The following is a 12195-nucleotide window of genomic DNA, read 5'->3' on the forward strand; positions in this document are numbered from 1 at the left end:
TGAGGGAACATGTACCTTGACTTTTATAAAATAAATCATATGGCAGCATTGAGTTTCATATACTCTCCAACATTTATTTATAGAGAAATACTTTTATATTTAAGCAAGATACTTTTATGACTTACTTGTATTTATATTGTGTTTTAGGCATTTTACAGAGGTGAATTCTTCTCATTCTTATAATACCCTATGAGGTCACTGGAGCAGGCCCAATGACCCCAATTTAAAAATATAAAAATTAAAACAGTAATTTAATGGCTTGTCCTACGTCTGTGATAGAGATAAGCTGAGCTTTCATCAGACATCAGAAACACATTCTTTTCCAACAGAAGCACTTAGATGTGCCCATTACACTCCTGGATGCAATTCCAGGAAATGTCTTTAGAGCATCCCTTTCCAGCCCATCCTCCTGCTATAGGCAAGTCTTTCTTTGGTTGCCTAAGTCAGTTTAAAACATAGAAGCCTAGATGGTTCTCAGGCCTGTACAGTGAGGTTAGGGTGTTCCCTTAGAATTAGGGGTGTCGAACTCAATCAGAGAAGGGGCCAAAATCTAAAATCCAGCCTAAATCGCGGGCCGAATGGTTTACTGAACAGTCATAAACTGTCATTGTGATGGAAACGCAGCGGAGTGCAGTGATGACAGCGTGGTGCGGGCCACATTGCAAGGCCTGGCGGGACGGATTTGGCCCGAGGGCCTTGCATTTGACACATGTGCCTTAGATACTTTATCCTACTCAGTACGGCACTGGTGAGCATTAGGGAAACTCTTATCCCTTTGAAAATTAGAGATTTTATTATCCTAAACCCCTCCCAGGTAGTTATTGGGCTAGACTTCTTCAATTTAATGAAGCATGGTGTTTCTCTTATTTGTAAACATTGATAATCTCGAAGTGAGTTTTCCCTGCAAGGTATATCTGTAAAAATGTTAATGGGACCAAGACAGTGCTTTCCAACAGGGATTACTAACTTGCTAACAAGGACTAACTTGCTAGCTAATCAATACCAGAAGTCAGCTACCTGGTATCTCATCCATAGCAAAGCCAGAATGCCCATTTCTTTTGGAGGCCAAGGCCTTTCTCTTTACTAGGTGTGCTCTCTGACTATAGCTCTGAGAACCAATGGTCTCTAACTAGATGCTTTCCAATGTTAAAAGAGGCAGGAAACCCCCAATGGCACCGGAACTCACAGCCTGGTGGTTCTACCTACCACCTCTTTGCTACTGCTGCTCACAGAGCTTGCCATGTCATCTGTGATCTCTCATCCCTACCTTTTCCCAAACTTGTTGCTTTCCATTTTTGGAGTTGGACTTTAAGGAGATGTGAATGCTAGGGCAAGTCTTCTCATTGAATGTTTAGATTTGGGTGTGGGTGGCTTCTTAGGTATGCTCACCTTAACTCAGGCTTTCTATCATCTCATTTTCATTGTCACCAAGGGAGGGGTTAGGGAAACCAGAGCACCTCCTCCCAAGGACAACAGTGGAGCCAGGGCAGGTGGTTCTTTGAAGGTTAAACATACCTCATTCCAACAGGTGATGAGCTCATTTTCCTGGACCCTCACACAACTCAGACCTTTGTTGACACTGAAGAGGATGGAACTGTTGATGACCAGACTTTCCATTGTCTGCAGTCACCACAGCGAATGAATATTCTGAACTTGGATCCTTCTGTGGCATTGGTGGGTATCTGAAGGTTGGGTGGGCCATGAGATACACTGCCGCCCTATTATAGATTGGTTCCATGGGTATTTTCCAAGTATCTAGGTACGGTGGCCAGAGTATATTAACTTACCACCCCCATGAGAGGTAATGTGGAATAGTGAGGAATGAGTGGATCTTAAAGCCAAACTACTCAAGTTGGTATTCAAGCCCCGCCACTACTAGTAATGGACTTAAGGGGGAGTCCCTATACCTTTCTGAGTCCTTTGTAGGGTTGTGTGAGGTATGCTGTGCATAATGCACTTAACACAGTGCCTAGGGCATTGTGACTATTCTATAAATGTTAGTTATTATTAGTGTTACTATCTTTCACACTTTTCCTTCTCACCCTCTAATTATTGCCACACAGGCCAAGGGAATAATGTAAGTTATCAGTAGGGAGGAGAAGGAGGCAAGATATGCTGGGTTGTCAGTGCCAGTTTCTCTGGGCACACTATCCAGGAAGTTGCAGCCCCTCCCACCCCCGGTAGTATGACTGCTGTCTACACACATTAAAGGGGCAGTGACTGTGAAGTACCAGTGGTTCTGAGGCCTGTCTGCATCCTTTCTTCTAATTATCAAGGCACCAGTATCCAAAAAGTCCTCCTTTTTTTCTTGGTGGGGGAGATAAGAGGTCAACTGAAAGACTTGTATGCATGCATATAAGCATAACCAATGGACACAAAACACTGGGGGGTGAGGGGCAATGGTAAGATATGTACACATATAATACCTTAATTTAAAAAATGGACCATTCTTTTACTACTATATGATAGCTCTGAGGATAGAGATCAAGGCTGATGGTTCCCTTTATTCTAATAATTTCCTTAAAGTAAAATTACCTTATTAAATATTGCCTCTAGCTAAAAATGCTACTTGGATTTTGTTTACTGGTTTAGTTGACTTTTCTTTATAGATGTGTATATTTTTACACTAAATGTAATGTAATTAACCCCACACTGGAGATTTGGCTTTGAGTTACTATATCTCACAATATGAGGGGACAGTATATCTCACTGTATGAGGGGAGAGGGATATGTAGGGAAAGGGACATGGAGAAAAAGAAAGAGACAGAATAAGAGAGAGAAGCAGAGATATGGGAGAAACAGAAGAAGAGGGAGATGGAGAGACCTAATGAGAGAGAGAGAGAGAGAGGAAGGTATGGGAGAGAGAGAAAATGAGGGGCAAGGGAGAATGAATGAGCAAATATTTGTATCCAATTGAGGCAATGATCTAGGAGAGAGATAAGCTCAACCAATATTCCTCCTAACTGTTGGGAAATCACATCCAAGGAGAGTGGCCCACATCCCACATTGTAACTCCGGGCCAGTGGCTCAATCTTTCAGTACAGGGAGGGCCTTCCTTGGTGCCCCTGACTAGTTCTAAGTTGTGTTCTTTTGCTTTCCTCCAAGGGATTTTTCTGTAAAGAAGAAAAAGACTTTGATAACTGGTGTAGCCTCGTTCAAAAGGTAAAGATATATGTTTTTCTTAGTCTTAAAAATAAAAGTTATTTAATGTGATTCCTTTTCAAGACTTTTTTCATAGTAACAAACCTAGCCTGATATGACTTTACTGCAAGAGAAAGAAACTAAGATGTATCAATAGTAAATTACATATAACTTTGGGGAACCAAAGAGCATATTTTGTTAGAAATATGCTTAGTAAGTCAAGTGAATGACATTTTCAGCTTCTTATTGTTTTATCTATTAAGCCTATGAGTAATGAAATATTTAACTAATATTCTACCATTCTAACCTAAAAAATGCCAATTTCATATGGCTCAGCCTAAGTTTTTTTAATCTGTTCAGAACACAGATGATTGAAGAAACTGATCTACTTTGCTATTTATTTAGATTAATGTACTATATTCCATTTACAGTTTAATATACTGCATTCTATTATGGTTTAGGAGTTTTGCCTTTCTATTCCCTGTCTTATTTATATGAAATGTAGGCATGCTGCTACTTAAAGGAAAGACAATTTGGAGAAATCTGTGTAAATACTAGAGCAAGCTATTGTTTTTGTTGTTGATATTTTGTGTAAAAGGATAGTTATTGTTTTGCTGGATCACCAATCTTTGTATCTGCCTCCCTCATCCTGAGCTTCTAACACATACCAAATGTGTAAAAGACATTGACAAACACTTATTGAAAAAAATTAAAGGAGATCATAGGGAGTAGTTTAAAGGGCCCTGGATGGGATAGCAGGAGACAACAATATTCTCCTATTTACAAAACAAAGAGATTGGAGAGCTGGGAGCCCAAAGCCTCTTGTAGAAGTAAGGAGGGAAGATTTTTCTTCACAAGTAAACAAATAATTAACACTTATGTCCCTAGCTGAATCTAAAATCCCAGTTAATAGTTAGCTGAGACATAATGGATACTTATTGTCTAAAAGTAATACTTATATTTCACGATGCAGCAAAACTATACATCACATTTAAAGTTAGAAGAACATTTTTCTGATAAGTTTGTACCATTTAAATTAGGACATATACTGTAAGTGTTGGACTAAATGGAAACCATGCCAATATGTATCAGTATTTCTCTTGGGGCAGATTTTATTTGATTAACCAACATTTCTTTGGAGCCAACACTTCAGGAACATCTCGCCCCTAAATTGAGTTGAGTCCATGCAACTGGCATATGACCTGAACCTCATGATGGAGTTTGGGCAGTGAGTACTGGCCTTCTATCAGATACTCCCTCCATTGGCCTTCCCTCCTGGCCAAAAGTTTTAGAATTGAAGAGGGCTGGGTCTTTAGATGGGTGAAATAGAGGATGGGAATATTTGCTAGTTCTTTGCTTTCACCTTTCAACAATCAGGCTACTCTCTTGGGGCTTGGGGTTATAGGTTGACAATTGGACAGAAATAAAGTGAATCTGCAGTGTTTATAACTGGTTTTATGTCTCTTCAGGAAATTCTAAAGGAAAATTTAAGGATGTTTGAATTAGTTCAGAAACATCCATCACACTGGCCTCCCTTTGTACCTCCAGCCAAACCAGAGGTAACAACCACTGGGGCAGGTAAGTGGTTATTCAGGAGCTCTTCAGCCAGCAAACCCACATGTAGCAATTGGTTTATGAGATAGAAGCAATCATCTGACAAATCAAGGAATGGTACTTTGATTATTTAAATTCTCTGATGAATTGATACTGATGTCAAAGAATGATAATAGCAGAAAATGAGCTTAGTGCAAAAGTTCCATATAAAATAAAAATGACTGGACTTTTTTTAAAAAATAGTTTGGTTGAGAACAACAAATCAAAGGCCATGGGTGAGTCAAAAGGTGCCTCCAAGTTCTTACAGAACCTCCTCATCATTATGTGAATAGGACTATGAAACAAGTCTGGTTGTTTTGATTCTTTAGAGCAGTGGTTCTCAACCTTTCTAATGCCACAACCTTTTAATACAATTCCTCATGTTGTGGTGACCCCAAACCATAAAATAATTTTTGTTGCTACTTCATAACTGTAATTTTGCTGCTGTTATGAATTGTAATGTAAATATCTGTGTTTTCTGATAGTCTTAGGCCCACAGGTTGAGAACTGGTAGCAGGGTCACCTAAGACCATTGGAAAACACAGATATTTACATTACAATTCATAACAGTAGCAAAATTACAGTTATGAAGTAGCAATGAAAATAATTTTATGGTTGGAGGTCACCACAACATGAGGAACTGTATTAAAGGGTCGTGGCATTAGAAAGGTTGAGAACCACTGCTTTAGAGAGAATTTCTAATACTTGGCAATGGCTCTCTTTATAAGTCTCCTCCACCAAAGCTTTTCTTTAGAAAAAATTTTTAAAATGCATAGTCTTCGCTACTGAGTAATGTATTGATTGTTTTAACTTAAACATCAAGCTTTTCTTCTTTCTCATTTCTGTATTCTCACAGAATTCATTGACTCTACTGAACAACTAGAGGAGTTTGACTTGGAGGAAGAATTCGAGATTCTGAGTGTGTAAAATAGTAGGAACTCAACCTTAAGATTTTTCTTCCATCTGGCACCAGAAGAACATGAACTCATTACATAAAACTTTTGTAGTCAGCAAGTGCCTGTTATGCCAACAGCATACAAACTTGATAGCAATCAATCCTGACTGAGCCAATCACCACTTCTCAGAAAAAGACATTTAACAATCCTCCCCCAGAAAGAACTAGAACAATCATGGGATCTAGGAGCAGAAAGATTAGGAGCCATTCTTTGCTTCTCAGCTTGTCAAGTAGCCATTCTATGCTACTTGGCCATAGCGACTCTGCCGCTACTGAAATGAGGAGGTGGACTTCTGGAAGATAGACAGCAACTCCCACCTTGCTTCAAGCACCAGCAAATGAGAGATGGTTACCTGTGCTTCCGCACCCTTTTAGGTGTGACCTCTTTTGGGCTAAATACTAAGAAGCAGTCTGTTCTTTTGCTCTAATAATAAAGTGATTACAGCAGGGATAAAAAGTTCTTGTTAAATTATTTGAATATATATTTTAATTAATTATAATTAATATCAAAAACTTTGTCTAAGAAATGTCAGATGTGGACTTGTTGATCTCCTGAGTCTTTGCGGGAACCTTATTTTAATGAGTCACTGTTCCCTTCTTTATTGACACTTTTTTCAGTAAAACAAAATATTTTTTAAAACCTGTCCTTAAATGAAATCATGATCGCTTAGGTCAGGGGTCAGCAAACTTTTTCTGTAAAGGCCAGATGGTAAATGTTTCAGGCTTTATAGGCCATGTCGCCTCTGTCTCAGCTACTTAACTGTGCTGTTTGAAGTACAAAAGTAGCCATAGACAATCTGAACCTGATGGTAAACCATAAAACTATATTTACAAAAATAGGTGGATGGCAAATTTAACCTACAGTCTGTAGTTTGCCAATCCCTGACTTAAAATATTGATTTTTGTTTGGGAAATTAAAAAATTGTGTTTGAATGAGACTCCATTTTGCTTAACAGCCTTATTAGAAAGAATTATTCATGTGATGACCTTTAATCTGGTATCATATACAATTCCAAACCTTTTAAGGACTAGCAACATACTAAATTTTAAAGCTCATTTTTCTATTGTCTTTGCCACCAACTCTCCTGTGTGGTTGCACCTCAAGTCCTAGTGGTTTCTTCTTGCCCTCTTAACCTGTATGCATTTCACTTGCATCCTCAACGAAGTTGTGAGGAAGGCCAGCAATTGGGGTTTGAAAGCTAGCACCAACTCAAGGTGTGTTTCTTATATATTTAGAAATATTATAACACTGTTTCCTTAGATTCCAAATTTTTCTTTTTCCCTCCCAGTAGGTAATATATTCCAGTGGTTCAAAATTCAAAATATTAAAAATGGTATTCAGTGAACTGTTGCTTCCTCCCAAATTTTAGTTCCATTCATGATGCTCTTGTTGTTATTTTTATCTTTCCAATGGATATATTTTATACTATACAAACATATGCATATGCATATATATATATCTTAGATTTGATTTTAATGACTTTAGGATTTCTCTACCTTTGATTTATTTGAAAATGATCCTGAGGTACCAGAAGTATGGGAACTCCTTTCTTGAATTCTAGCATGGGACGAAAAGCAGTTATAGGCTTATTTGAAACAGGTTTTGGATTTATTGCCTATTAGAGGACTCTTTCTGCTCTTTGACTTTACTTGTATTTTTTCATGCCTCAATGTTTTGTTATAAGCTCAATTTTTAGTAACAGGAGCCCCCATATCCCTAAGGGGGACTCATGAATTGCAGTGATACGTACTTTAGAAAAGTTTTCCTCAAATAACATCGAGTCAATTGTTCATGTTAAATTCCTTTTATTTGCCATGTACAGAGCTGACAACCATGTTTTTTACTCAGAGAGGAGGTGAAGATAACAATAATTCAGATTATACTGATTATGTTTTATTTATATTGGCACTGTTTACATAATATTTAAGGAAGCAGAATAATCTGGAAGGAATTGCCTCATATCAACATGTCTAAGTGTTCTGGGAAACTGATAAAGAAAATGGTTAAAATAAATCTCCCCAAACAGAACAAAATATACTTATAGTCAACTCAGGCTTGCTTTAGGTCTGCTAACTGCTAAAGAGAAGAGTGTGTTAGATTTTTATGAGGTTTTAAAAATATTAAAATAGCTTAACAGGCTACCTCTAAAAGAGCAATTGGAAGGACATTTTAATGGAAAGTCTCTTACAGTCTCAAAATGCAAAGGAATCAATAAACTTCAAGCTTCAGATTGCCACATTAACACATCTGGATGGCATTTGGATAAAACAAGGACTTCTGAGAAATTGGGACAAGGGATTTACCTTTTTGTTCCTGGAGTCAAAAGTAAAATTCACACCGCCTTACCCACCCACCCTTCTACCCCTGGCCTGGGAGAAAGGGCTGTGGTTCTCATTTCTCTTTATGGGCCTGGCCATATTTGGTGCATCCTCCACTCTATTGTGGACCAGGCCAAGTAATAGGTCTCTTCCTGGAGAGGGAGCTGGCAAGAAGGATGTGATTTGTCTAGGACCATATGAAGTTAATGAGTCCTTCTTGGCTTCTGGCCTTCAAACCTCCCTAAACAATATGGGATCTAGTTGTGTTTACCCTCGAAGGAGTCAAAGCTCATCCTAGACTGCTGGCTAGCACCTCAATCCAGCTCTGCTGCCTGCCTAGACACAGTGGGTTTTCTTGAAGGGTGAAGGCTTGCTCTATGCAGGCCTGACTCATCCATGAATACTTAGCCAGGTAATTTTTTTTTTTCATGTGGAAACACTTGGTTCTGGTTTAAGCCAAGTAATGTGTGGTGACCTCTATTCATAAAGAAATGACTTATCCGTTATTATACAACCACTTTGTGATCAAGATGGTGAAGGAAGCTAGCAGCTTTCTAAGAAACTGGTAGTCTAGCAGGTCTTTCTGAGTTCATGCAAATATCCAAATCAAACAGTAGCTCCAGGTTGACTGAAATGGAACAGCAGATCTCAGCAGGGTGGGCTCAACCATTAGGCCTGAGGTTTGGGGTGACCAGTATCCAGTAGTCCAGCCCAAGTGAAACTCCAATGTACAACTTTCCAGATAGGAAAATGGGTTTAGGTCTTTCTTCTTCAGCTGGTTTGGGTTTGTGAGGTGACTGTTCTGTGGAGGAAGGGACAGCAAGGGGCAGAATGGCAGGGGCCACCCTACACGCTTTTCATACACACCTGGCAGCGGCTGACTCGTGTGTGGAGCTGCCCAGCTTTCAATGTTTCTGGTACAGGTTCCTCCCCAAACTGTTGCTTTTCCTCTACTGTTGTCAGCCAGAAACTGTACTTGTTGGCAAAGTAGTGGCAGGTACCCCGGGCACCACTGCATTCAATGAAAGGAGTGGCTCGAAAATCCTCTAAGCAGGAGCCAGGTGAAACCAGGGACTGGCCTCCACCCTCGGTGCCAGCAGCAGTGTGCTGAAACAGACAGAAGTGAAGTGTGAGCTGGGCCCATGGCAGGTGATGGACATTCTGCTGCTCCAGGAAGAACATGTGTTTCCTTCATAAGATCAGGCCCCTTGGCTCATCCCTAGTGTCTAACTAGAAGACCAAAGACTCTATTTCTGGACCTAGGCTGCTCATCCTCCCTTGTAATAGCCTCAGGGCCAGTAGATCCCTCCGATTCCTGGTGCCCACCAAGCCCACTGTGCATGGCTGCGACCACATCTCAGCTAGTTTCCCAAACTGCTGCTGCCTCACAGAGTTCTGAGGTATGCTTGGAGTGCCCCTGCCCTCAATTCCATGGGCAAATAAGTGTTTGGCTGAATTAAGGAAAAAATAGGTTTCAGAATGCAGTTCTTCTCAGAGCCCGTCTACTTCAAGCCCCAGGTGGTGTACACCAAGAAGAAAAAAAAGCATGCAATATTCTACAAAGTGGTTAAACCATTGGTTCTTCCCCCAACATATCTATTAATAGCTCTGAATTTACCTTCATTAGAATGTATATTTTCAATCTGTACAATGACCTTTAGAGCGAGATATAGTGTTTGTTACCTGCTATGTACTTGTAGGCCTCAGATTTCACCTAATATCTGGTCCTCACTTCAAGAAGCTCCTTAAGCACTCAGTTCCAGTATTTCATCATCAGTATCACTCATGAGCCAATAATCTTTGGTCACAATATCCATAGACCAGTGGCTCTCAACCCTTCTAATGCTGCAACCCTTTAATACAGTTCCTCATGTTGTGGTGACCCCCAACTATAAAATTATTTTCGTTACTACTTCATAACTGTAATTTTGCTACTGTTATGAATCGTAATGTATATCTGTGTTTTCCAATGGTCTTAGGTGACCCTGCTAGCAGTTCTCAACCTGTGGGTCTCGACCGCTGCTATAGAGCCTAAGACCATCAGAAAACACAGTTATTTATATTATGATTCATAACAGTAGCAAAATTATAGTTATGAAGTAGCAACAAAAATAATTTTATGGTTGGGGGTCACCACAACATGAGGAACTGTATTAAAGGGTTGAGGCATAAGAAAGGTTGAGAACCACTGCCACAGACAAAAGACCCTCTCTTCACTCTATCACTTCAGCTGGGTTATTATCTGGACCACTGGAATTGGGAAGGCCTCATACACACACAGGTCAGGAAATGGCCAATGGGACAGATATCCAGGTTGGATACACAGTATCACCTTACTTTGCAGAACTTTGGGGAAGTGTGTCATTATAAAAATGACCTTTCCTAATAAATGAAGTATCAAAGTGTTTCTCATTTTGATCCTCAAGTAGGGCTTTCTAGCATGAATCACATATTACCCTGCCTTACTAAACAGCAGACACTGTATTTTACACTTTACAGATGACGCAGGTTTGTTGCTATGAATGCTGGCTTTTCGTTGGTCAGGGAGGATAATTCAGAGTCCCTGTACCAAGAGACGCAAATTGTAGAGTTTTTGGGTGGCCTTTGAATTGTTTTCTCCTTCTTTTCTCCCTTTTAGTGGGCATGTCTAGTTGCCTCAAGATGCCCTACAGGCAGACCAAATTCCCACTCCTACACGTTTTCAGAAAAATATAACATTGTAGCATGTTAGAATTAAGTTTACAGTATGAGTAAAGAGATTCTGAATAAGGGTTTAAGAGCACACCTATGAGCAAAGCACATAATACTTCATACATAACTTTTCTACCATTCCTTGTGGAAGCTCAGTGGACAAAACTAAGATTGATGGGTGAGTAATTCTGTCTTGCCCAATTCACAGACTGCAGTTTGGTAATTATTTGAAGATACTCTCTCACCACCTCACCCCTGGTGATTTAGTGAAGAAGCACTGGCAAAAACAGGTACTTTAGTGGGTTCACACTGATTTGCCCTGGGAGTTATCCTGTCCCTAAACCTTATCTTTAACTCATTTAATGTGCCCACTTATTCATGGAATGTCATGTGAAGGACTTGATGCTGTCTTGGATTTACAGATGTTCTCAGCTCTTTCTTATCAAGATACAGTGGCTGGCCATTGCCTTCCCATCAAAATGGCAAGGCAGCAGAAATCCCATTAAGGACATGAAAATACAACATGCCCTCATCTGAGTTCTTTTGGAGGAGGTGGCTAGAGGGAGTGTGGGCACAAGAATGGGAGTGGAATGCCCAGACTGACCAGTGAGAGTGTGTCCCAGCCCTAAGTAGGGACAGCCTGTCCTTCACTGTCCATCCAAATTGTGTGGTTCCTCCTCATTCCCTTACTTATGGCATAACTGAAGCAGGCATAAAGATGCCAGGGCTTATGCTGGTGATTCATAGATATTCTCACCCTGAACCACTGGATTCAAACTGCTCCTTTTTTCTCATATCTGTAATTTCCTGTCATTCATGCAAACGTGGGCTCTCTTGTCTTTGGCCAAACCCAGGCCAACCATTGCCCTTCCTTTCAAACTCTGGTTTCTACTCCGTGTCCCTTAAAACTGGAAATCAGTCTGGGAGACTCTCCCAGAGATCCCTGCCCTCTGCCTCTACAATGGAGACAGAGGCCTTACCATGAGAAAGGAGTACCCCATCCAGAGGCTGTGCCAGCCAAGGGGGCACTGCGGGATGGTGACATCCTGGCTGTGCACAGCAATGGCTTGCGAGGGTGCCTCACACACAGAGCAGCGGCTGATATACTGGGCGATCTTGGTCTGGCCGATGGGCATCATGGGGATGGGAGCGGTGGTTGAGAGCCAGTAGGACTTATCATTGCGCCTGGCGTAGTGACACACTTCATTGATGTTGCAGTAAATAAAGGGCATGGTGCTGAAGTGGGGCAGACAAGAGCCAGCAAACCCTGGAAGGAGAGAAGGTGGATAGGACCAGGGCTGGGACTATGTCCAGGGCTACTAGGACTTGGCTGGATGGTGGTTTGGGTTTATATCCAACTGCTTGTGCCAGAATAGGGACACTTCTCCTTACTGTCCCGGAACACTGTATACACACTAAAATCTGTTGATCAAATCCTATTTTCAATGCATCAGGGAAGTTTGATAATGAAAATAGTCTATACTAATAAAAGCCTA

At 40.5% G+C, this 12195-nt stretch overlaps 2 protein-coding genes across 6 annotated transcripts in view; one reads left to right on the top strand and one right to left on the bottom strand.

Annotated features, from left to right (window-relative positions):
• ATG4A (autophagy related 4A cysteine peptidase) overlaps positions 1–6140 on the top strand; it is an 82856-nt gene extending 76716 nt beyond the window's left edge. For 4 of the 5 annotated variants that reach the window (XM_036460721.2, XM_036460724.2, XM_036460720.2 and 1 more), the window contains 4 exons: positions 1529–1674; positions 3106–3162; positions 4611–4719; positions 5591–6140. In XM_036460721.2, the coding sequence (XP_036316614.1) occupies positions 1529–1674; positions 3106–3162; positions 4611–4719; positions 5591–5661 (383 nt within the window). In that variant the 3' untranslated portion in view covers positions 5662–6140. The remainder of the gene's footprint in view (positions 1–1528; positions 1675–3105; positions 3163–4610; positions 4720–5590) is intronic. The other variant, XM_036460726.2, reaches the window with a different exon arrangement.
• A 1338-nt stretch (positions 6141–7478) lies between these two features.
• Positions 7479–12195, bottom strand: part of COL4A6 (collagen type IV alpha 6 chain) — a 467370-nt gene continuing 462653 nt past the window's right edge. Inside the window, exons 45-46 of the mRNA XM_036460712.1 lie at positions 11680–11966; positions 7479–9115 (exon numbers count right to left, since the gene is read on the bottom strand). Coding sequence (XP_036316605.1) covers positions 8855–9115; positions 11680–11966 — 548 coding nt within the window. The 3' untranslated portion in view covers positions 7479–8854. The remainder of the gene's footprint in view (positions 9116–11679; positions 11967–12195) is intronic.

Source organism: Pipistrellus kuhlii, unplaced genomic scaffold (assembly GCF_014108245.1).
Source record: "Pipistrellus kuhlii isolate mPipKuh1 unplaced genomic scaffold, mPipKuh1.p scaffold_m20_p_33, whole genome shotgun sequence".
Classification (NCBI taxonomy): Eukaryota; Metazoa; Chordata; class Mammalia; order Chiroptera; family Vespertilionidae; genus Pipistrellus; species Pipistrellus kuhlii.